The sequence below is a fragment of the Centropristis striata genome, chromosome 20, assembly GCF_030273125.1.
Source record: "Centropristis striata isolate RG_2023a ecotype Rhode Island chromosome 20, C.striata_1.0, whole genome shotgun sequence".
Classification (NCBI taxonomy): Eukaryota; Metazoa; Chordata; class Actinopteri; order Perciformes; family Serranidae; genus Centropristis; species Centropristis striata.
Window position 1 is genome coordinate 27,423,130 of NC_081536.1, and position 26,984 is coordinate 27,450,113.

Sequence of the window (26,984 nt, forward strand, 5' to 3'; positions counted from 1 at the left end):
TTCTCACACATAGACTACTGTTAAACCAGCTGGTCACTGGCATGTACGACAGCGCTCAAACCCATAGAATCTCTCTGTAAAAAAAAGCCCTAAAGACTCTGGATAAAAAAACCCTTCTCCTTCAATATCTGCAAGACCCTTAAAAAACATAATTTTTTAAGTTTCCATAATTTTAAAACTTTTAGATTTGCCTGTTTTGTATACAAGAGTCTCAATGGTCAATGCTCCACTGCCGCTGAATGAATTTATAAAGAAAAGGACTGTGGGAGGTGTGAGCACCAGGGCCTGTGTTAGAGGAGACTGTGAGATTCCCCACAGGCGCACTACGTATGAGAGGAATGTGTTATCTGTGTGTGTGGGGGGGAGTCTTCCCTCCACAATAAGGGAATGTCCCACTTACTCTTCTTTTAAAGGAAATCTAAAACAATGGCTCAAATCACATCAAAAGTGTGACCTCTAACTGGACTTGAGACGACTTGAACATTACTTTTTATTGCAAAGTTATATCCTGTCTGGGTCTGGTATGTGTTGTGTTGTGTTGTGTTGTGTTATGTGTGTGTGTGTGTGTGTGTGCGTGTGTGTGTGTGTGTGTGAGTGTGTGTTGTCTCTATTTGTATCTTACCTATGTACTTGCTGTCTTTTATATTTGTATTTATTTTTAATTTTTTAGGGACTACGGATGCAAACGAGCAGCCTTGCTACAATCCGGCATATTTACAAAGATATTTTTTGATGTTCATTAATGTGCACTGTGCCTATCCAAAAAAAAAGTATTAAAGTATTAAAGTAACATATGACATTCACTGTATCTGTAGAACTGAACTGCTGGAAGTTGTTCATTCAAGATTTACAAATCAATCCTGATTTGCTTTTAACAACCAAAATGAACTGGATGAGAATAAGAAGAATTATTTTAAACCAATATAATTTTTTTAGTCTGATTCACATCGTGGGTGTTGTTTTGACTTATTGTCAGATGTCTTATTTTCAACATTCCCATGGTATAAATGGATGACGTTGGATTTATTCCAGCTCCATCAAGAGGAATCTCACATCCCTCTGAAAGGGTTGAAAACCTGTCTTGTTTATGTGTCTGCTCGGCCAGAAGGTACACTTCTTAAGCAATGAGGTCGGTGTCTTGACCTACTCTTTCCCATGCCACTAATACTGAAACTCCAGTCAGACAACTGGGAACAATGATGGAAACTCTGGCCGAACAGCAGCGAGGCTGGAGGCCTGACATCACTTGTTTCCTTTGCTTCCTTTCCTTTGTCCTTTTGGACAAACCCTCTGTGGCACTTTGCCTTGAGTGTCTTTCACACTTTCATTGGGTCACAGTGCATAATAAAAGATTCATCATATTTTGAGCTGGAACATATATATTCTATCAATTATATGCAATAATACTTCGAAATCTCTAGACATTTGAGCCTAAATCATTATTTCAAAGATGAACTATAATCAATATTTTTAAATGAACAAAGGGTCAAATTAAAGTGTATAACTTATAAATTAGTCACAAGGATCAATTTGTTACACGACTCAGTCCTCCTCAGCGCTAAGGAGTGTTTTATTCATTCATTCTCCTTATCTGCACTCGGGTCACAGGGGACTGGAGACGTTGGGCGAGAGGCGGTTACACCCTGGACAGATCATCAGACTATCACAGGGCTGACACATAGACACGCTCTCATTCACTCCTACAGGCAATTTACAGTCACCAATTAACTTAGGTGCATGTTTTTGGACTGTGGGAGGAAGACCAGTGACCCTCTTGCTGTGAGGCAACAGTGCTAACCACTACACCACCATTGTTTGGATTTGCCACCTACAACTTTTCTGTTTGGGTTCACTCTCACTGTAGAAAAAAAGCATGAATCCTGTTCAAAGGGTTGAAGTTGCATTTCCTCTAATTAAGATAAGAAAGGGTATTCCTTCCAGGAGATGATGACGAGATGATGACCCACTTCCTCAGGGCTAGTTGTTGATCTGTAACCAGATGCTGTTTTGGCTGGGACAGGCACATTATCAGGGCTGGGACCTTATCCACAGCTCCATAGAGACCACTGAGTGATCCACAGCCTGGAAGTGGGTGGGCAAAAAGCCCCCTTTTGCATGCACGGATCGGCAAGCACATGCACGCAAACAAACACACACACCCTGCTGCACTTCCTCTGAGTTTCCGCTGTTGAGGGCAAACAATATCTCACACAAAGAAATGACTGAGGCAACAAGAATGTTAAAAACTACAGGTCTTGACACCAGAAATACAGTAAGTTATTGGATATTGCTAGAGACACACAATAAATGAACGCTGTTATGCAACACTGGATCCAGTACTATCAGAGGTGAAGACTAGTGGCTGACTTCAGACCAGGAATCCCATTTACCCTACCAGTTTTAGGAGAAATATAAAGGATGCCTTTTGAGTGGCAGAGAATCTGTTCTGTATTTTTATATATGGGTCATGTATATGCTGCAGATTTGGGATGCCTAAAGCCTAAATATCATAATCATACCATTGTACTACCAACTTTAAGAGTCAGTGGCCATGCTTGCAACCCAGTTAAACAATGCTGTGGCACAACTGAATGTTAAGATGCTCACTATGACAATGCTAGCATGCTAATGTTTATCAGTCATGTCAAGTCTTGGTTACAGCAGGCTAAGCAAGAGAGCCAAGACATCATTTTCCCTAGCCATGTCCTCCATCTTGTCCTGGGGCATCAAAGGCTACACACAGGACAGATGGGCTATATAATCTGTCCAGTCATTTCAGGGTCATTTCATTAGTCTCTTTTGAATTTTGAATTTTTTTTTTTACTTCAATTTTAGCCGAAAGTACTGGACTTAATGAAATTTTGACCCCTGTCGGTAAATATAAATGCAGGGGATCACCAAACTCAACAAAATTCCTCCCTAACGCCAGACTAATCACAAATGAGATTAGTCTGGAAACCAGCCATTAATTTCTCCGTAGAGGAGGTGTGGTTTACGATCCTCCAGAGCTGTTTATTGGGTGCTAAGAATGTCTATCAAAGCGTCTGTACATAGCTCTTAGCCAATCGTATCAGTTATACCAGATGACGTATGTAGAGCGACAGACATTAATGTTTACATAGCCAGACTAGCCCATCTCTACTTTGAGACTAAAATGCTCAATTCTGCTTCTGCAACGTTTTTTCCTGTCGGAAGCAAGGCTCAAACATCCTTTTTGGTGGTTAAACAGGAGTTCAAAGTCAAACGTTGTTCTTATTTTAAAATAAACTTTCGCTCTAAACTATTTAAAACGCTGTCTATAGCTAAAGAGAGCTTCGTGTCTGCTGCAGCCGTGTTGGATCCGTAAGAAAACTACAAAACTACAAGCTTCCATCTGTCAAGTAGTACGCGTCATCGTCTTGTCGTCCCTCCCCGTTCTGTGATTGGATCCCGGATGGAGGTTCGAAATGAAATTTGAGCGCGCAAGGCAGTAAGGGTATACCCAGGCTACCCTTTGTTAGTTACCATATACAGTATATCTATAGCAAATGTTCTACAAGATATTTATTCAGATGCCAGATTTCTAATGTGGATTAAACTCTTAATGGGCTACACGGTGGTGTAGTGGTGTGAGTTTGCATGTTCTCCCTGTGTCAGCGTGGGTTCTCTCTGGATCCTCCAGCTTCCTCCCACAGTCCAAAAACATGCACTTAGGTTTAATAGGTGACTCTAAATTGCCCGTAGGAGTGAATGACAGTGTAGTTGTCTGTCTGTATGTGTCAGGCCTGTGATAGTCTGGAAACCTGTCCAGGGTGTACCGAGTGTGGATAAGCAGTTAAGGATAATGAATGAATGAAACCCCTTGATGTCCTCTATAGAACCACATTAAAAGGGTTCCTCATCAGATATTTCCAAGAAATATACTTCTAAGACCTAGTCAGTGAAGTTATTCATACAGCCTGTATTAACACAATCATAAGCCATGGAACGAAAGAGCTGTGTTGGAAATTGTTTTTTCCAGATGTTGAGTCTTTTAGAGACATTGGCTAAAAACATTGTATTGACTATGGTGGTTGCTAGGACGCACATTTTTGTGTTAGGCAATAGTCAATATCTAGTTTAAAGATGAAATTTTTCCTTTTTTCACATATAAAGTAAGAGCATGATAAGACAGCAACATGCAAGATTGCCATGGTAACCTTCTCTGACCCTCACTTGAAGATGTTCCCATTATCTTTGCTGCATCCAAAATATTTTCCTTAACATGACAGTGTTGGAAAGGAATGAAGCAGCAGATGTGTGGAGCATCCAGGGAGGAAGGTAGGAGCAGAGCACGTACGCTGCTCCTCCCAGCCAGACCCTGCACACACACACATAGTAGCCCCTTTCAGACTGCCACTGCAAGCCGTGATATTTACGTCTCTGTGGCTCTTCACCTTCACAAACACGCCTCTCATTTGAGTCCCACAGTAATCCAATCCGAACAAGTTTGCTGGAGTCTGTAGAATCTCTACACTGTAATAAATTATTCTGTAGTGATTTCATTTTACTTAATATATTTGATAATTAAATATAAATGTGTCCTTGATTTTGAGGCAGTTGTTTAAGTAACTTTAATATGAAAATGTTTGAGATAGATTCTACTTATTTTGATCACATTAAATATAATCTTTATGTGTTTGTAATTCTCAAGAGAATTTTGAATGAATCCAACAAAATAGAATTAGTCTGTTTTTAATTGACAGGCACTTCCTGATTAGTTATTAACTCAACTTGTAGCGTAGTTAGATTTAATTAATAATATTGCGTGCAATCTGTTGCCTCATTTTTATTGAGTAGCTATTGTTTATCTTTTTTTACAGTGTACAGCAAAGAGAAACAGCACAACATGCCGTTCTTCCGCCATCATTGTTTTGAATTCACCAGCTGCTGCTGTGGCTTATTGAACAAGCACTGCTGCTGCTCTGTTACATGGCATTACCACCTCCTCCCACTTTTAGCAATGCCTCATTGCAATGTGAATACACAATAAACTGTATGGCTTTAACTGTTGCCATCTTTGATGTGCACTGTAACCATGGTTTCAGTTGTTGTTATTGTCTATTAAAAGATAGTAGGAATGTCTAGTGGTAACAAGTGCATGGTAGTTCAACAGCATCTATCAAATGTAACATCAGACTATTAACATAATGTTGCATTATGGGAAAATTTGAGGGCTCAGTATAGTGGATTGATTTCAAACTGACAACTTGAAAACTAAATTCAAGTGGTGGAAATTAAATATAGTGCACTTTTGGCTGTACACAGATTTCTCATAGCCAAAATCCAAGAGCATTGAATACATATTTTATTTGACCCTTTATAACCTATACAATCTAAAGTCACTGTTTAATATGAATTTATAATCTATTTGAAAATTTTTTATGTATTTTCTGACATTTTTAGAGACACTGTGAGCAACAAAATTCTGTAACACATTTTTAAATAGAAATTAAAAAAACAACGAAGGTTATTTGTTATTTTATTAAAATAAACACATATTTTAATTTAAATAATTCTATAATTACCGTAACATTTAACCATTTTTTTCTCATCAATTTTCATTCAGATTTTGTTCTTTATACATTGTTAAAAAACATTATATTTGATTATATTCTGTTAAATTACACATCAAACAAATCTATATTTATTTTTATAAAGTTTATTAAATATTTATTGTATATAAGTGTGGGGGAAAGCATGAAATGTTTATCTGGACGCATTACGGTAATTAATTTGTGAATCAAAAATATGTTCAAAAATATAGAAAATATTATTTTAGCACAAAACAATGAATTGTGCCTCATTATGGCTATGTTGTTCATTAATATAAAAGTGAAATATATTTAGTTTAATAAAATATGTCCTTATAATCTTCAGTGACATAACTTAGACTGGTTTTGTTGTTGCTCACTCTCAACAAAGAACAATAAAACTCTGATTAATAATAACACAGACTCTACTCAGGACACAATTACTCCGCTATCTCTTGACAAAGGATGGTTGTTTACTGCTATTCATGTTGTGTACAGCCCCTTAAAAGTAAACAAGGACTGACAGAGCTTTGGATGGATGGCAGATCATTCCTACTAATAACCTACAAATCTATGAACACGAAAGATAATGAACTGAAAATAATTCAAACATCAGAATGAATGTAATAATGCAAAGTTAACATTATGCTGTGTGTGTTTATTGGCCCATGTTTTCATGGCATGTCTGTATTCATGCCTAACTTGGATTGGATTGTTGATGAAGCTGTTACTTCTTCCATCATAGCACAGGTCATGTCATCTGTCATTTATTGTATTTAGTTTTTATTCATTGAGAAAAAGGTAACACACTTAGAGGTGAAATAACCTGATAAACACTGTTCTTACAGGGACTTGAAATCCTTTGAAATCCAATGACTGAAAATCACACTTCAAAGGATGTGCTGAACTCACTAATATTGTGCAGCTGAGGAATTCAAGTAAACCAGAGGCATCCGGGCTTCATTAAAATGGCTCACACTTCTAACTGATGAGGTCAATATGCTTAAAATGGATATCAAGTGTGAGATCAGACATGCAGATAAACAGATCCATATGATCATTGTTGATGTTGAAAGTATGACAGTTATGCACTCAATGATTTCTCCAACATTTGAACCATAAGACTTGCAGAGATTATAGCAAACATTCTTGCTCTATTTAACCCATTTAAGGCGGGAAAGCATTACCACATTTCTACCATTAAAACCGGGAGCGCTGTTGGGTTATTCTACCATTAAAGCCGGGAAAGCGGATAAGCGGATTCCACCTATTTTCGGTCTCTTGGCCAATGAAATGCATCAGAATACATGTGGGAGTGTCGCAATGCAACATGGGACTTTTCCAGAACTTTGAAATTATGGCGGAAGACGACTATAGCGGAGGAAGCTCAGATATAACAGCTATAAGCTCAAACACTTTTGGAATTTCATTTCTATCTGCTACAGAGGCTGAGAAATCGATTATTTAGTAGGAAGCGTTGAATTTCCAGAAAAACTTGAGGTTTTAAGGGGTTATTTTAAAGGTTTTACAGGCATATTTTACAGGCGTTTTAGGCCTAAATGGGTTTAAAAAAGACACAAAATTACAAAAAAAGAGACACAGAATTACCAAAAAAGACATAAAATTACTTTAAAAAAAATGCATTTTTTCCCAGGGGTTTTAGGCCTAAATGGGTTAATGACAGAGGCATGTGGGTAGACACAGACCAAGTGCTTAATGTTCAAATATTGGAGACTAGAAAAATTCAATATACCCCTGCCGTGCTCAACAGGGTCCCATTTAGCAAGGAAAGGAGTTGCAATATTAGCCATGGTGACAAGTGATAAGGATGGCCATGGGGGGCCCACCACCTTAATGCCTGTCAACAATCCACCCCTAGAGTCTGTCATGCTGGGCCCCTGAAAGCCATTACCACACACTATTACCTCACAGGGGCTCCCGGGACCTATCAAAGAGCCATTATCTGGGTAAATATGTGAGTAATTTGAGATATTTGACACATATTTGATGCAGTCAGGTAGGCTGCTAAGCTTGAGGAAAACAGGGGTGGGGGGTTAGATCAGACAGGGGCAGGTGGTCAGTGACAGTATCACTACAAAAATCTCCAGTCCCTCTGCACAGATGAACAGGTGCTGCATGACATGCAGATCCATGAGAAAGCTGCCATGTACTGTAACCACCTTACAGCCTCTGCCTCAGTGGCAGCACACTCTTGTGTTTTGGTTTGGATGGAATAATAAAAGCCTTTTCTTTAGAAAAGCCTGTGGGCTTGACATTGGTTTGAAAGATCTTTGAGGAAGACACAGGGAGGATGTGATGTGGTGGACAACTACTGGATGCAATTTGACATTCATGATCCCCCAAGGGTGATCTCTTGAATTTTACCAATATTAATATGCCAAATACTTTAGTTTTTGACTAAATACATGCAAAATGAATGGCATTTCCAACAATGGGACCAGTAACAAACAGCACACCAGCATTACCACTGTGAGAATATTAGCCTGCTGATGCTAGCTAGCATTTCCACTAAGACACGTAACACAAAAAATAGAGTCTAAGTTATAAATTGGCATAGTTCATAGTATGCATAATTTTAAAAAGCTAATAATGGTATCTACCCCAAAAGTCTAGTATCTCACTGTTCACTGTAAAAAATGTCTGTAGATTTTACGGTGAAAAACTGCTAAACCATGACAGTAAAAGACCATAAAACGATAAATGGGTTCATTCAGTTTCAGTAACAATGAAACGCCGTAAATGTATATATCAGCCAAAACTGTTTTTTACATTTTAAAAAAATGCATTACTCTATTGTAAAATACTCTGGCACCTTGTTTGTAACAAAAATATACTGTAATACAAATACAAGCCATGACTTTAATTTTTGCATTTATTTTTGGAAAAATGCTTTTTCTAACTGTTAAATGTACTAAACACCATATTTCTAACAAAAATATACTATAATATTTAATGGTAAAATCTTTAATTTATGTAGCATTTATAAAGTTTTTATAAAGTATTTCTTGTCAATTATATGGCAAAACAACGTTTCTTTTGATGGGAGAATATTTTATTTTTTACGGTTAAATATGGAATAAAAATGGCAATCTTAAATGTGAAATCATTCTAACGATGATGACAGTGCTAATATAATTTTACTGTAATATTAGAAAAAGTTATTATTTATTAAGGTAAAGTTCTGGCAACCACAGCTGCCGTTTTTTTACCGTAAAAACAACAGGTTTTTTTTTACAGTGTGGTTTAGTTAATGTAAATTAATAAAAACTAAAAATGTTAATCAATAATAACTAATTTACTCTTCATAACTATGTTGTCTTTATAGGAAGAAGGTTTGTTTTTACAATTGACTCAAAAAAAGCTATATCAGATTCTCACCCTAATAGCTTCCAGTAATGAAAGAACTGACTGTGATGTTTTCAGGAACATCAAAAAGATGATTAGAACTTTCCAGCTTCAACAGCTGTCAGGTGCTGCCTCTGAAGAGCCAACTTTGTTCTTTCATTTTGGATATGAACCAGATTTTTTTTTTCTTGTAACATGAATGAGTGCAGTTGTTTTTGTCCCTGCCAGAGGTTTAGAGCAACAAATAACCCACTTCAGTGCTCTTTATATTCTTTTGTTTAGCTTCTCAGTTAAAGAGATCCATGTCAGAGATCCTTCAGTGACGCAAATACCTCTTGAAATACAGTAAAACTTAAAATATCTTTGTTGCTGACCCAAAAGGGAATTGCCCTCATTCAACAGTTTTGGAGCACTAAACTCACTCACAGAGATGTGTTGTCCAACAGGGTTGCAAAACACAGAGCAGTTTTTTCAAATATAAAATATCCTGCTGACTACATATCTTGGCCATTGTTCATTAGTAACCATAATTGAGCAATCCTATTTTAAAGAATTTGTTCATGTTATGTTATGAATTTATGGAGAAAAAAAGAAAAGAATATCAGCTGATACATTGTTAGATATCCAAACTCTCAGAAGTGGATGCTGTCATGTCTCTTGGTCATATTGTACTCTGACATACATACACATACATGGCTGGTGCCTTTGTTGTTAGCTGGCTTCCGCTAATGTCTGTTGTCAACTAGTTTTTAATCATAAGTAATTGAATTATAGCAAATTGAGCTCATATTTTTTGACAGTGGTGTAACAATGAAATGCACTTTACAGACTGTAGAGATGCTTACACTGTAAAAAACAAAACAAAAAAAACACTGTTGTTTTTATGGTACAAAAAAAGGGCAGCTGTGGTTGCCAAAACTTTACCGTAACAAATACGATAGAACTTTTTTTAATATTATGGTAAAAAGATATTAGCACTGTTGATTTCACATTCAAGATTGCCATTTTACAACAAAAAAAACAACCTTTTTTCCATCAAAAGAAACACTGTTTTGCCATAAAATTGACAAGAAAATACTTAATAAATGCTGGATGAATTACATATTACAATATTACAGTATATTTTTGTTAGAGATATGGTGTTTAGTACATTTAACAGTGAGAAAAAGTATTTTTTACAAAAGATAAATGCAAAAATTACAGTGGTGCTAGTATATATATTACAGTATATTTTTGTTACAAACACGGTGCCAGTGTATTTTACAGTGAAGTAATGTATTTTTTTTTAAAAACAAACAAAATTCAGTTTTGGCTGATATATACGTGTACGATGTTTCATTGTTACTGAAACTGAATTAACCCATTTATCATTTTACGGTCTTTTACTGTCATGGTTTAGCAGTTTTTCACCGTAAAATCTACAGACATTTTTTACAGTGTAGTTGTAAAAAAAAACAACATAACATATGTTGCATTAAGGTGTACCAGCTAACTTTAATTTCAGTGACAAGCCGCTCCCCCAAGATGCATAGTTTAGTTTTCTGCTGTATCATACAATGACGTCCAGTTTGTGAAACAAAATGAACACAGATGAAACGGTTGATGAAATAGTTGTTTAGATGAATAGAAAAATCCATCAAAAAAAGTCCATAGATTGATTCATAGAAAAGTCATTGGAAGCAGCACTATTTGACATAAGGATTCTCTTACCTCACTAAGTCTGCAACATTGGTCCATGTACTCCTCCAGGCTGTCACTGGTGCCCCTCCTCCTTACAGGCTCTCTGCCCGTCATGTCATCACAGGTCCCTTGCCTCCCAGGCTCTAAGCAGGTCCTTTCAGTCACAGCACTATTCTCCTCGAGCTGTCCACACTTCTCCTCGTCTCCTTCAGGGCTGATCCCTGAAGCCCTACACTGCTCTCCATCCACGTCCTCACCTATGTGCAACAGCTGCACCGCTGGACTGAGTTCCTCTGAGTGTATGAACACATTATCCTGAGTATCCACTGCTCTACTCAGACTATTATCCATCGAGTCCGCTGCCTTTTTAATCTCAGAGCTCTGTGCATATCTGGCTAGTTTAACAGGCAGAGTGGTAGAGTCAGAGTTTAGGTTGCAGGAGTTGCAGGAAGATTCCCGACTGTGGACCATGAAGCTCTGCTCAGAGCTTGTAGGGGTGGACGGAGAGTTAGCTCCACTGGGCAGCTCCACTCCAGAGTCCTCTGACTCAAACTTGTACAACCTCTGCAGCTCAGAGTCTGGGAAAACGGCAGACAGGTAGTTAGAGTCACACTCCACCCGAGGCTGTCTCTTGTCATCAAGACTGGAAATCACCCGTTCTGAAACCGACACTGTGGAGGTGGTTGATGTAGAGTCGTCAGCCATCAGAAGCCTCTCATGGAAATTGCTGAAGAGCTTCATTTTGGTGAGGACAACCTCAGTGTTCACTACTGCATCTTTGTCTCCTTTCCCTGTTGAACAGACAAAGAAATATAGGTTCAGAATATAGAACACTCTTGTGTTTTGGTTTGCCCGATGGAATAATAAAAGCCTTTTCTTAAGAAAAGCCTGTGGGCTTGACATTGGTTTGAAAGATCTTTGAGGAAGACACAGGGAGGATGTGATGTGGTGGACAACTACTGGATGCAATTTGACATTCATGATCCCCCAAGGGTGATCTCTCGAATTTGACCAATATTAATATGCCAAATACTTTAGTTTTTGACTAAATACATGCAAAATGAATGGCATTTCCAACAATGGTACCAGTAACAAACAGCACACCAGCATTACCACTGTGAGAATATTAGCCTGCTGATGCTAGGTAGCATTTCCACTAAGACACGTAACACAAAAAATAGAGTTAAAAATTGGCATAGTTCATAGTATGCATAATTTTAAAAAGCTAATAATGGTATCTACCCCAAAAATCTAGTATTTTTCAACCTCAGTGTTCAGTACTGCATCTTTGTCTCCTTTCCCTGTTGAACAGACAAAGAAATATAGATTTGTTCTTATAGCCCCATCTCAACAAGTTCCTCAATAATATGTAATTCCTTTCTGATCTGATGCCTTTTTATTGCAGGATGACATTGCCTTAAAAATGCTATAAATCACTGCATGTAAAGTAAATCAGTTTTCTGATTTGACACAGCAATGGTTATGGTTTGGTTAGGTTAACGCACCAAAAAACATTGTAGCAAACTGCGAAAGTTTTTGGTTGTTGATCCTACGACTACTAGAGCTCTTTGTTCCCTGACTTATTGGGCCTTTGCTGAAACATCTGATGCTGTTGTTTTTCTTGGGAGAACAGTATCCCCCATCTGCATATGTAGGCTGCCTGTTTGAAATGTTTTCACACAGTCCTAGGTGTTTCTGATACGCCTCAAAGGAAACAAAAGACCTTGAAATACTTGAGGTTAAGCCAAGTGTAGTTTAGGGCTGCCAGAGAGTGGATTTGCTTGACCTCTGGTATTTCAACAATAGCCAAATTATATAATACCTGGCTGATAGTAGAACTGAAATTCATTTTAAGGGCAATTGAAGAATAAAATAAAAGAGTATAGAGGTGAAGGTATTTCAGCTATTCTGTCAACATCAGTGGTCTAATTGTGGACAGGTCCTTTGACCATGATTGGACCCTCTGCATGAAGTAGATCTACAGTGATATGACTGCATGCTTGAAGACTGGTCTTTATGTAATCCTGCATTCTTTGACACATGCTATGGGTCCTGTGGTATTTGAGTTAGTGCCCCCTACCTTTTAGTCTTTTATCTGAAGCAGGGAGCAGTCATATGTGTCCTCTCCTCTTTCTTACTGTGTGAAATTTGATATGGCTCTCTGTCAATCAAATGGGCATTTTTCCTACCTTCTACCCTTTGATTTTTTAAAGAAAAGATAAAAGAAATGCCCACATTCCCCAGGAAAAAATAGAGGCCATGTTTCTGTCTAAGGGCTGTTTTTTTGTCAACTGCTTGAAGTACCATTTATGAAAGAATATAATTCTAGAGTGCTACATTACACCTTAACAAGAATGGAAGTTGGGTGAGGCAAATATGAGGTTAAGAGTTCTTTGAAGGTAAATCTGTGGCTTTTATCCTCTCTGAGGATGAGCTCTGGGGGAGGGAGTTCTTGAAGGGGATTTTTTTCCAAAGCATGTTGTGAAAATCAGAATTGAAGTGAATGTCTTTGGCTTGTTGATGGAAGACAGAGCAAAGCAAAAGCACAGGTAGAAATGCAGCGTGCATGTGTGTACGTGAACAATGACTTCCTTCTGTGTGATTCATGATCAAGATGTTGTGAATCAGAAGGGTGGAGGTCTCCACTGAATGATTCACAAGTAGTTAGTTAAGCACTGAAAATCTCAAAAGTGGAATATTTTCAAACTTGATTAATACAAGATCCCTGTTTTCACACAGTGCTTATATATGGCCAGAAAACAGCAATTAAAGCAAACTCTTCAAACAACAAATGAACACAACAAATAATTAATTAATTAATTAATTAATTAATTAATGTATCACTCTCCTCCCAAGACAAAACAATACGGTTCTCTGTTCAAATTCATCATTAGGGCTGTTTCCACTACCAGGCAATACCCGGAATGAGGCGGGTCTCACTCGCCTCTTAGTCCCTGTGGAAGAGCAGGGTCTTTTTTCTCCCCTGAAAACCGCCTGGTTACTGATTAGATAGATCACTAAGCGGGATGTGACGTAGTACTTTACACGACAACAACACACGCCATTTGTAAAAGCCGGCGAAGCAGTGTTCCCAACTTAGCGACTTTGTTGCTAAATTTAGCAACTTTTCAGACCCCCTTAGCGACTATTTTTAAAGAAAGCGACTGGTGACAAATCCAGCGACTCCTTCTTACTCTTCTTAAGGAGCCGCTAACAAGCCGGAGGCCGGCTTGTTAAGAAGAGCCTCCCGTTAGCGGCAGTTAGCTACAGTTAGCTACAGTTAGGTCTCTAGCAGTACAGTGTATATGTGCTGCTGCTACAGGAGGTGTTCACTTAACGATCTCTGTTTTTTTACAACAAGCACCGGACACTCAGCACAGTTAGCAATGCTGTTAATTCACAATCACTATGTTTATGATCAGCAGAGACTCATGCATAATTAGTCATGCTGCTTTCAGCTGCTGACGTTGTGCACAATTAGCGATGGCAAAAACCATACGTCACCTCCGAAGTCTCTAAATCCCTCTGGGGGCTAACTTGTAGTGGAGACACGCAGAGTGAGCGGACTTTTGAGAGGGTGTGGCCTGAGACTTTCCTGGTGGACACTTTCCCCCTAGTTGAAACAAGGCTAATGAACTTATTTACCTGACAAGGACCATTAGTGGCCATGTGGAATGTGAACCAACTTTCAGGACAGAATGTCCAAAATTGATAATTTTAAACATTATCATGGTATCAAGGTTGTTTTTGTTTGACAACAAAGCATCCCTGCATTAATAACTAAAAAAAAATACAAATTATAATCTTTCCCTTTAACATTAACAAAGTAATTTTTGTGTCTGAACTATATATCCAAACTTAGAAAAGAGATTAAAACAATTTGGAAAGCACTGGCTGTCATATGATCATTGTTTACAGAGGCAAATAAAAATTATGTATATTAACTGCAATAATAAAAAGGCAACTATTGTTTTGATCATTTTCAATCATTGATGTGACAGTTTTTGGATAATGGCACACCTTTTGTTCCCTATACATGTTTTGCAGCACATACAAATAATGGTCACTACTCCATTTTAAGCTGCAATAAACAGGTCCAACTGACGTTTTATTCAATTTTCAAAAGAATTTAACATGGCCTTTTAGAGGAAATGAAATGTTCAGTGTTTCCTGACGCTGTAACTGTCTGACATGGATCTTCAGGGCAGTGATGATGCTCTCTGTATATAATTTTTGCCTACTATGAAGTTTCAAGGCGACTTCAAAACTTTACAGCCAAGGTTTATGTTTATTCTACCATTTCATTTTCTTTGTGGACAGAGTTGGAGTCTGAGCTGCCTTTGCTACATGCAGAGTTTCTTTTCAGATCGCTCAACTTGAACTGTTGACTCCCAAAACTATTTCTCTTCTGCAAAGACTAGAAAATGAATTTCCTGTTTTTGCTGAAAAACTGAAGAATACATACAGCATTTCTTTTGTGGCTGCAGCAGGTCATCACTGAGGCTTATTGCTTTTCCCAATGGCCTTACCTTAGCCCATTCAGTGTTTATGTCTATGGGAGGCTAAATAAGTGTTTACTGTGTCTTGAGCAATACCTCTGAAGCCACTCAAAGCCAGGGCATAATGTAAAATGATTTAGAGAGACCAGCACTGCAAACAATAGTCATCAAATTCACAATTCACAAATGGTCTAGAAACAAAAATGGCACACTGTGAAAGCTCCTATGATTGCACTTTCAACTGGCTTTCTCAGCTTGTCTACATATCATATATAAATAAAGTGATTACTGTAAATAAAACGTGTATTTTCAATAAATAGATGGACTCCAGAGGGTTAAAAACAACTATCTTGGCTTGAAAATTAATGCATGGTGTAATTTCAGGAGCCATATGTGGCTACCAGGTTTGTAAAAAAAAAAGAAAAAGAAAAAAGAAGAAGATAGAAACAAAGTAAAATCCAATGCTAAACTTAACGTTGGACATTCGCAATATTGGAGTCAGACAGACACAAGAGAAATGTGCTGCGCCCTCCCTCAACATGAGCAAAAGAGCAAATTTATTTTCATATGAATGCAGCATTACCCTTTGGTCAGTCAAGAACGAGGCCTCGGAGCAGTGATCCACCCCTGGGTGGAACACAGACAGCAGAAACAGCTGACATCAATAGATGTTCTGACTTTGAGGGATGAGCAAAAGTCAATGACACTATTGGTTTCCCATGTTGTGCCACAGATGCCTTTCTTTGTCACAGCTGTTAGAGTCAGTTGAGCATGTACCAACAAGCAGGTAAACTGTGCAATTACCCTGACAGAATATTTATGACTGCTTCATTCAGGTGTCTCGGCATCTGTTGATTCAGACATCTGACTGTTAAACTGCTCAACGCTGACCCAGGTTCGAGCCAGTAGAATGTATAAATGATTGTTATAGGGCAGTTTTTAGGATTAGAAGGTTTTGTACTCTCTAGCACTCCTGAAGTTTCAGTTAACAACCTGTGGACCTGACTCCCCTTTACCAAAAAAGATAAAACAGTTACTTACTAAGTGGCCTGGAATCTCAATAATGTACCTTTCCAGGAGTATATAAAGCTAAGGCATGTGTTGGAGCAAAATACTAGGGCCGGGACTTTAACACGTTAATTAAGATTAATTAATTACACAAAAATGAACGCGTTAAAAAAATTTAGGCATTTTAATCGCACTTATTTTTGCACTGCGGAACGTTTCTCACTGGATGAGTTTCAGGCGGACCGATTATACTGGAGCACCGACTAGCGTTCATGAGTTGAGACAACAACAAACCACAGTGAACATGAAGGAAGAAGCTGATGAGACGCTTTGGTTGGCCCCGTGGATGATGGGACATTTAGTTACTAAAATCCAACGGATGGAAGCGTCGATAAGAGCATGGTTGTGTTGCTATGCAACAAGGAATTCACATATCATCGCAGCACATCCAGACTCAAGTATCACCTCAATGCTAAACATATAGCAGCTAGCGGCTAGTGTGGGAGCTAGCGTGGATTGTGTTTTACTTAAAAAACCAAAGTATTATAGTTTACAGAAGGTCTACCTACCTATTATAGGCTACCTGGATTTCTGAAATGTACTATATTTCTAAATATGCTATTGCTACACTTAATGGCAAAAATTGCACTGGTCTGTTGGACTTGAACAAAAATAAACAATATTTTTGTTGCTTAAGCTTATGTATTCAGTCATTATTCAATGGTATACTAAAAATCCATGTGAAAAAAAAATACTTAAAAAAAAAGCCTCTAATTAATTAGATTAATTTTTTTACAAAAATACCAAATTGAAAATGTAGGTCAGCGGCTCAGCCAAATATGAAACTGATAGGATGTTTTTTTGTTTCCATTCAACCAGATTTTACCAACAATAAGTTCACTCAGGACTTCTCATCTGTCAATGGGAAAAGTATAGTCAGTAGTAGTTTGTTAAAAGCAACCACTGAGTCTATCTGTACTACAAGCAATCTATTAAAAGCCAGTGAGAATACCGATCGCATTTGCATTGCTCACTTTACCTACTTCATGCTACTACATCATCTGTTTTTACACTGTCTGACAGTAAAGAGTGATTAATAGACAATAAAGCTATAATTATCATAATATATAATAAATCACTACAGCTGACTCATCACACATGTAAGTCAAATCACCTGCACAGAAGACACCAGTTATATGCCAACAAACATTGCTACCGGACAAATCTGTAAAAGCCCTGTTTACTGGCAATGCCTACAGCTTTCTAAGCCAACGTGTTAATTTTGTTAAGACAAAGTCAACAAAGTAAATGGTAAGAGTCAGATTTCATGGCAATCCATTTAATATTTGTTGAAATATAACTGTCTGTAACCAACCGACCTGTCAGAGCACGTACACTGCAAAAAGCAGTGTTACAGTGTTAAAGCTAACCAAGTATTTTCTTTTTATCTCTAGCGATAGTATCTTAATTATATTGTTTTGGGAATAATATACTGACCGTAGTGTTATGTGCTTATTTCATTATTAGTATTATTAGTATTATGTGCTTATGTAATTATCTTATTGTTTAAAGACTTCTTTTTAGTATTGACATTGTGAGCTTTTCATGTTTTTCAAGCTATTCAACTGTTGAATATGGTGAGTTTTTACATTAAATATTGGCTCCAGTTGAGAGTTTTAGTTGCATGTAGGTTGAATGCTACTTGAAAAGCATTTTCTACCATCAAAACGTGCTTGTTTCAAGTATTGCTGGCTTATTTTAATGTTACTAACTACTACTACTACTACTAATGTAACTTTTCCTGCGCCTAGATATTTTTTTACTTATTTAAAAATTCTTACAAAGAAACATTTACTTACTGCACTCGCAGATATTTGTACTTGTTTCGAACATGTATTTGCTTAATTCTAGTTATTTATTTATTTATTATTTTTTGTCAGGTGGTTTTTGCAGTGTACTGTAGTCTCTTGCATGACAGAAGGACAGGCCCATTCACTACCTTAACCTCAATGCAATTACTCTACACTCTACTATATAAAGGACAAATTTTCCTACTTTGACAATGAATTGGACATAAATGGTGAGGTTCATAATGGTCGAGGTAAACATAATTCACGGAGATACTGGACTGTATGAGCTGCAGCTCCATAGAAGTCATCTGTTGTCTTTTCAGTGACTGAACAGCCCAACAATTTGTTGTCAGAAACCTGGAACGTGGCAATTAAAAAAAACAACTGATGAGAATGTTAAAGCTTTGAAAATAATTAAATAGCTTATTAGACATTCTGAAACAGATTGTGTCTCTGGAAGTCTAACACAAGATGCTGTTTATTACTCAAGTTGACGCCTCCATTCTTGCTTATTTGTTTTCTTACATAGTTTTAGTGCCTGTCTGTTCCTGTGTATTACCAGCAGACAATAACAAGGCCAGAATGACTTTAATTACACGCTGTCATCCAGCCAACTCAGCTGTGTAATCTGACGTCTTGCTATTGTGATACAATCCTGGTGCTTCCCTAGAATCCTCTCGACACAACCACCATCAGCTGGACAGGTGTCACCCTGAACCAGCTGTCCTCATCCCTCCCAGACAACACAGGCACATATTCTATCCTATAATTGTCCACACGGGCTGACTCAGTCTATTTCCAGTCTCTGTGCTTGACTAATATCGACAACATATGATTACGGACAGTGCACCTCCCCTTCCCCAAGCCCAGAATCATCTCAAAGACTCTTTTCTGTCTAAAAATGTCCTTCAGCCATTTCTAATCATACTCATTTCGCATTCCAGACATCGCTAGCATTGTCATTCCAGTAAGTCCCTTACAAAAGCAGAGTTTTATGGATTAAAGGTGCTAACAACAACAACAACAACAACAACAACAACACATTATACTGCACTGGTAAAATATATCCACAAAGAGAAATGTTAAAACAACCATTTGTTTTAGGGGGAGCACTTGAACTATATCTTTAAATTTGAGGGTTTGGGAATTGGATTATATCACAAATATCACAAAAGCTTTTACTGCCAAAAAAAATCTTACCGCTTGAAATGTGTTAAAGAGATTTCACCTCATGCAGCAGGTGTGCCTAAATGCAATAGATAGATTTAAGGGGGTTTACTGAAATTTTAGAAGGCTTTTTGAGGCTTCCCATGCAGGCACATGTAAACCCTCTGGCTAAACAGCTCAGTTGGCCCTGTCAGATCCTCAACTCAGGAGGTCATAAACAGGCTGAGGTGAGTTGTCTGCTCCCTGTTAGCACCATGGGTGGTCAATCCTACAGACTGGCCACTGGGGCTGCAGCAAAGTGGTTAGTTTAGAAGAGTTAACATGGTTGTTGTTGGGATTTCAGTTATTCAAACCTCTCTTATTTCTAATCTCAATGCTCAGTTCCCTTTGACATCTTAGTATTGAGGTAGCAAACTACATATATTTATATATATTCAGAGAGGCGGCATTTCAATTTAATGTATTCAAAATACATATTTTATTATTTTTCTGTCATTTGTATTGTGTTGGACATAACAATAAGATGTCATTTGTGACAAAATACTGTGCATATTTGTGCATCAGGAATACTTCGAATAAATTATTTAAAATGTCATAATATTGTCAAATAAAACATTTCTTTAATCCTAAATTTAAAATTTCCAAAAACCATCAAACTGGACAACATTTAGTCCAATCACAGTATTTGGCTAGTGAGTCACATCAAGTCCAACAACATGCTTATTGAAAACTACTGATTTCATTTGTTTTCAATGTGACCAGTTATTTGAAGAAAAATGGGACAGCTCCAGTCTATAGTCAAAACTACACAATGAATGAGTAGAATAAGTTTCCATTGTATTGTCAATGTGTGTTCTTCCACATTTTCCTGTACAGATAGAGTCCCTGCACATGGGCTTGCTTTGCTGTGCTCTACGGTATTGCATTAAATACTTCAGAGTGAAAGTTATCCATCCTGACCAAGGTTATAATAGTTTTGGATTTTTCATTAGTTTTAATTTTAATTTAGTTGTGATTTTTGTTAGTTTTGTTAGTTTTAATGAGTTTTCAGAGTGAGTTTGCTAGTTTTAATTAGTTTTTATTTTTTGGAATGTGCTTAGTTTTAGTTTAGTTTTTAGTTTTTTGGAAATGCTTAGTTTTAGTTTAGTTTTTATTAGTTTTAGTGTTAGTTTTAGTTTTTTTGTAATGGGGTATTTGTTGGGTGCCAGACTTAAAAAAGTCACAATAAATGTTACCTTAATTTCCTTTGTCTTATCCATCTTATCAAACTTATCAAGTTTACTAAGTCATGAAACCAGGTAGATGAAATAGATGTTTTGTTGTTAAATAGACAAAAATGTTTACGTATGAAAAAAGTTGACGAAGACAAAAACAAAGGACATTTTTACTATAATTTTAGTTAGTTTTAGTTACTTTTGTAACCACACAATACAGTTTCAGTTAGTTATCGTTTTTATAAAAAGTCTCATTTTTATTTTTATTTCAGTTAACGAAAATGTTTTTTCAATTCTAGTTTTCGTTATTTTGTTCCTCGATCCTGACTTCCTGTATTTTGACAGAAACTCTGGGTTAGCGTGGTAGCTTATACAGCCTAACCTGTCCTTATCGTATTTAACATTTAGTGTTTTAAGGGAGTATTTTGTTTCAGACCAAAAAAAAAACCCCACAATTCTTGACAAATTCTTCACAAATCTTGAGTTTAACAAGCGACATTAAGCAGACGTTTGATAAGGTGGGCCCCGAATGCCAGGAAGACCAGTACACCTTGGGACTCATCACTCAACACGTGGCCCTGCCTGCTCTGTTTCCCACCTCTGTCCTATTGTGGCGTCATCAACCTTAAGGATCATAGCCAGACTCCCTCTCTTTATAGAAGGTAACGGGGCAGCCCAACTCAGAAACCATTAAGATAAGGCAAGAATGTGCAGGAGCACTGTAACTTGAGTCAAATCTCCTTCAGCTAATTTCCTCTGACAGTTTGGAGTTTGACTTCTCATTCCTTTCAAAGTACAGGACATCAAGGTATAAGAAGCTAATTACCTCAAAGTGTTTTTCAATAGGACATTCACCAAGGCCTGCATGTACCCACTTTTAAGAGTCTTTCACAGAAAGCATATTTGGGAAACTCTGGAGCTCTCACTGGTTCAGTTTATTTCATTTGGTGTGAAAAAAGGAGTTAAAAATGCAAAGCTTTATGACACAAGAAGACAGATGTGAGCATACCCAGCAAGTTATACATTTTTAATAAGCCAAGAATAGGGAATATCTGATCAAGTCCTGCATTCAGTTATAAGTTATAAAGTTATTTAAAAAAAGTACAAATAGGTATGTTCATTTGTGAGCTCATCATGTGCTGAATGCAGAGTAATCAGTTTAGTAGTTTTATTGTAGTTAATCAGGATCCAAAGTCAAGATTGAGCCAAAGATATATCTTTCTCCCTTATCCATGCTATCCACTCATATTAATAAGTCTTCCATATCCATAGTGTGAGAGAGAGAGAGAAAGAGAGAGAGAGAGAGAGAGAGAGAGAGAGAGAGTGTTCATGTTTTAGATTGATTTTCTCCTCTAAGTATTTTATATATTTCAGGTTCTAGTCACCATATGATGATCAGAGAGGGCAGATTCATGGATGACCCTTTTTTTACATGCACACTAATAAACCGATTATTTCTGGAGTTACCAGATTAAGTGTTCATGTAAACAGAATAACCTGATATTCTTTATCGGATAAAAGCTGTTTTCAATCATGTCAAATCTGACAAACACAGCTAGCTTTTTGCCCAATATTCCTAGTTTTTTTTCAAGTTTTGACATGAAGTTTTGAAAAAAAAACAACTGTTTAATTTCACGTGCTTGGAAAGAAATCCAACTAATCTGACTGAAGCCATGTGAAGCCAGGTTTTTCAGATATCTCAATACTAAAGTGCATGTAGGCATGTCACAATAACACGTTTTTAGGACTATGTGATGTCCTAGAAAAGATTAAGATAAACAATATTATTGTTGATGTCATTTTAAGACCATTTATTTCTACTGATATAATGAGAATAGAGCATACTAATCCAAGTACATCATTTTCAATAATACACTTATCTGAAATCTGAAATATTCCCACATTGAAGCTGTGGAATTCAGCTTTTGAACCAATTCCATATATTCCATCAAACTTTCTGGAATTGTGAAGCTGTTGGGAAACTTCGAGTAACACACTTTCCATACTTCAGCTGGCTAGTATCCACACTGTGTGTATGAGCCCTGCCTACCACAGAGAGCAGGCTGGCTGACTTTAGAGGGGAAACAAGCAGCTAGTGTCGGGAAGTTCGAGTTTTTTTAAGAAATTAACTAAGGGATTAAACAAGTTAAATTAAAGCTGCAAGCAGCGATGAACTGTCCCGGGCAGAGTGCACTGACAATTATTTGTTTCTTACCAAGATAAAAAAAACCTTTAAATTTAGAAGTGTTACATAATTGATCTTGTTTTAAGAGTTAATTTCTTATTTTAAGCGTTCAACATGCTTACTTATAGATTTAACAATTAATTTAAGAAATCTTGTCAAGTAAAATTATCTGTCCATGCAGCAAGATCATTTCCCTCAGATTTAGTGTTTTTATCTTTTTATCTTGTTTTTAGACATACATTTTTTGCAGTATGGTTTCTCTTCACACATTTTTGCGGTCTCAAGAAACAAAGAACAAAAGATTTCAGCCAGTCATGTTATTTTACACTTTGAAGAAAGTCAGTGTTATTTCAAACAGCTTCAGCTCCCCAGAAACTCCCTCCTGAACCTAAACAACACTGTACACAATGTAATGTTATCTTGACAATGGCCCTCTTCTTTCTACTCTGAGTTACAAGGCAAACAATGTCACTTCTATCAAGCAGAGGGAAGGGGTTCCCTCACAGCCACAACAAGGAGCAGATTTATCATCCCTCTCACAAGAAAACGGGTGATTTTTTTGCCGGCAGGAGTGGAGGCTTGTACTGTAAATAAGCAGACAGTGATATCTGAACGAGGCTCACGCATGGAATGCAGAGCAACCTGAACGCCAAGATTAAAAAGGGAAGAGGGATGACAATGAGAACTCAGTGTGGTTGCTGTTAACTTTGTCTTGGAGAGTCATACAGAGAACTTTCACAAATTCAACACAGATTAAGACTTAATGCTTAATATTACACTGCTGAATATGTAACCCTTTGGACACATGTAATTTAGAATTTACACCCCTTAAAGCTCCACGTATCAATATGTTTATATTAGCAAAGGATCAAATGATTGTGTGCAATGTGAAACGGGGGACACGTAGCGAAGAAACTACCGAGAATCATTAACATTTCTGTGTTGATAGTTTATCAATGACCAATATTATAGAAATATATCTGCAGATTTACGAAATGTTTAGCCTCTTTTGGTTAGTGCTTTGGTATTCCTGTCAGTAAATGTACTGTTTATTTCACTCTGCTCCCATCAACCTATGAAAAACTCTGATAAAGTTTTTCTGGAGTTAGTAGAGACCAAAAACAGGGCTAAAAGAGAGTAAATATTGTGCTTCATCACTTGTTGAGCTTTTACCTTATTTCACTGTTCCAAAGTGGCAAAACAAAGCAGCAAACAGTACGTTTGTATTAAAAAGGATCAAACAATGTGTTTTTCCTGTGGTGAAAAACCCTGAGAGAATTACCGGCAAACCTGTTCGGGGTCAACACAGCAGTCATAATGGAGTCTAAAACTTTTTAAAATTATGTTTTTCTCTCTTAATCTCCCTTGATTACCTCATTGCACAGCATTAGTGTTAGAAATGCTCACATCAAGTGATTGATAGGCAGTCCAGGCACGCACAGACACATCAAATTTAGAAATGATAAAGAGGGCTAATGCTTCAGTGGTACAGTAAGGAGTAGGACAGTTTCGTCTTCCTGGAAACTCAGATGTGGGCTGCTTTACTCTCCAGACACTCGCTGGACACTCTACTATGTGTGCACCTATCACACAATAGGTTTGGCACATCATCAGACAGGCTTACTACTTAGCTTAACTTACTTAATAGGCAATGCAATGCCCTGGACTTGCTGTTGTTCAGTTATATACCCAGTTAACCACACATTCTAAAGTGGAGTGGAGTCTAAAGGAGAGTGAATATTTGACTGACATTTGTGAAAAGGACACACACTGCAAAAAGTCAGCTCTTAAAAACTAGGGGAAAAAGTACAAAAATTAGGTTTACTTTGCTTAAAAATAGTAAAATTATCTGCCAATGGCAAAATTTGGCTTGTCAAGACTTTCCAAAACAAGTAAAAATATCTAATCTCAATGAACCCACAAATACCTTAGAATTAGTGTAGTCTAACTAATAACAAGTGCATTTTTCTTGATTCTAATGAAATACACATGACCTATTTTCTCAATATGTTGAAAAATATTCTTGAATTAATAATAAGTAAATGCTAGAGCCATCATCTTGACATAATGATATGCATAGGCATTATATTTCTTGAAACCAGCAAGTCATAAAACCAGTGTACTTTTCTTGATACAGCTACAAATATTTTTATCTGTATGTAGGATATTTTTCTTAAAATTCTTGAAATAAGGCAAAAGCCGTGGAATCTTTATATCAAACAAGTTAAAACACTCTAAAATAAAAACTGCTTACTAAGAAGAACTATCTTATCAGACAAAAAAAAAGCATATATCCCCTTGATCTAAGATATTTCATCTTACTTAGACTTCAGTTTTTGCAGTGCAAACATAACTTCAGATTAGTTAATTTGTTTGTGGGTTGATACCTGCTGGATTTGTAAATAGATTTCATAACACATAAGCATAACAAATGATGTGTTCATGTAGCAAACGCTGAAAAGATAATGTACACAATTGAGGGCAATAATTATTACATTTACAGTTATGGCATTATGTTTTATTAGTTTTACAATATTTCTGCTTAACCTCTTACATCTCTGGCTATTTCTCAAGCAGACATACAAATTAGTACTGTAATTAACTAGCACAACATAAAGAGCCAAAAGGCATTGTTGTGTGATTTGTCCTTTAACCCTTTGATGCACAACATATAAACACCTTCTAATGCACAACATGGGTCAAAAATGACCTCCATTCATTTCCCATGTTATTTCATGCTGGCTGTGTGTTTGAATAACTTTATTTCTTATTACAACAGATCATTATACCAATTTTTCCTTTCATACTTTATGAAGAAAAATAGTTTTTGTATTATTACATCAAGTTTACACACATGGGTCAAAATGAACTTGTGCATTAGAAGCCTAGTGATACAAAAAGTGATTTAACTAAAAGAGTTGTTAGAACCACCAGATTACATTGAAAAATCACATATTTTAACATTTGAGACTTATTAGAGCCACCAAATAATAATTTCCATTGGAAAAACACCAATTCAACAAAATAGGATAGTTAATGTTTGTGTCTTCTTTTTTTTTTTTTAAAGTGGTGATTGGTGAATTGATGACAACATATGAACACCTTCTAATGCACAACATGGGTCAAAAATGACTTTGTGCATTAGAAGCATAGTGATGAAATAAGGTTTTTATTCAAAAAGAAATGAAAACAAATAATTAAGATGTATGATGATCAAAAAGAAGTTATTTGAGGAAAACCTGGAATACTGAATGATGAAGTTAATTTATTGTAAAGATATAGAACATAAAAACTTAGTCGAGTCACTTTAGACCCATGTTGTGCATCAAAGGGTTAAAGCTGCTATTCTATCTTGTTCACCTGTAACATTAGAGCCATGGAGGTCAACGTTTTTACAGGGCAGCCAAACCAGACAGTATACAGTTCTCAGTTTTTATTTTAAAAATGTAGTTTTATGATTTGAGAGATTGTTCCAGGGAAGATGAAAGGGGAGTTTCTCCTGAGTGTTTATTACCCTTAAGAAAAAAAAATGAATGTCTGGGTACAAATTAAACTCTTAACAAGCTGAGTCATATGATGCCGCTGCCTGTCTCACTTAACCAACTACAGATTTATTTCCCAACAAATTGCTCCAGTACACCCACTACAAAATGAGATCTGAGGGTTTTTGGGTTTTTTTTACACTTTTTCTGCTCAATTAACATGTCAGGACAGAGGCCTTAGACAATAGTCATCCCTGTCTACTGAGACAAATAGCCTGATCTGAAAGAGACATGAAAAAAACACAACATGTGCCTGAAATTACCACTGCAGCTCACTGGGACCACAGGAATGAGAAGCTGACAGGGAAGGTTTAAACACTAACACTGCCATGGAATGAGATAGGAGTAAATAAAAGGCAACTGTACCTTTCCTCCAAGGAGGCAGGATGGAAAACGACTTCTGCCAGCTGATGATCAGCCCGGTCTTTTTCCTCTTCACACTCATGTTTCTGTAACAATCCCTGAGTTTGAGGATGATTCAATTGTGGTAAGATTAAAAACAGAAGAAAAACTTCCTCAGAGATTCCTCGTCATGTTTTTGAAAAGGCTGCCTTAAAATTCAGCTGTGGAAGAGGTGTTTGTTGTCAGGGGATTGGTTTTGAGGTTGTCCTGGAGCAGGGTCATGATACCTGCATGTCCTCGCCGACGGCACAGCCTGAGCGCTTGTGTGTGAGTGTGTGAGAACTCCAGCTGAAAACAGTAAAGGGGGCCGGGCTCCATTCAGAGTAATGAGAGGAGGAGGAGGAGTTGCAGCAGGCCAGAGGGAGAGAGGCAGAGGAGGGAAGAGGCAAGAGGAGGACTTAGATTCACTGCAAAAAAGCCAACTTGTATTTTTTGGCCTAAAACTTGGGATTTAAGTTGGTAAAACTTGGAAATATAAATTACTGACATTTAGGGCAATAATGTAAGTTAGCACAACAA

At 37.0% G+C, this 26,984-nt stretch overlaps 1 protein-coding gene across 1 annotated transcript in view; it reads right to left on the reverse strand.

Annotated features, from left to right (window-relative positions):
* Nucleotides 1-26,733, reverse strand: part of si:ch211-250c4.3 (uncharacterized protein LOC100535981 homolog) — a 48,376-nt gene extending 21,643 nt beyond the window's left edge. The window contains exons 1-2 of the mRNA XM_059358805.1: nt 26,430-26,733; nt 10,629-11,389 (exon numbers count right to left, since the gene is read on the reverse strand). Coding sequence (XP_059214788.1) covers nt 10,629-11,389; nt 26,430-26,508 — 840 coding nt within the window. The 5' untranslated portion in view covers nt 26,509-26,733. The remainder of the gene's footprint in view (nt 1-10,628; nt 11,390-26,429) is intronic.
* Between the last annotated feature and the right edge of the window lie 251 nt (nt 26,734-26,984).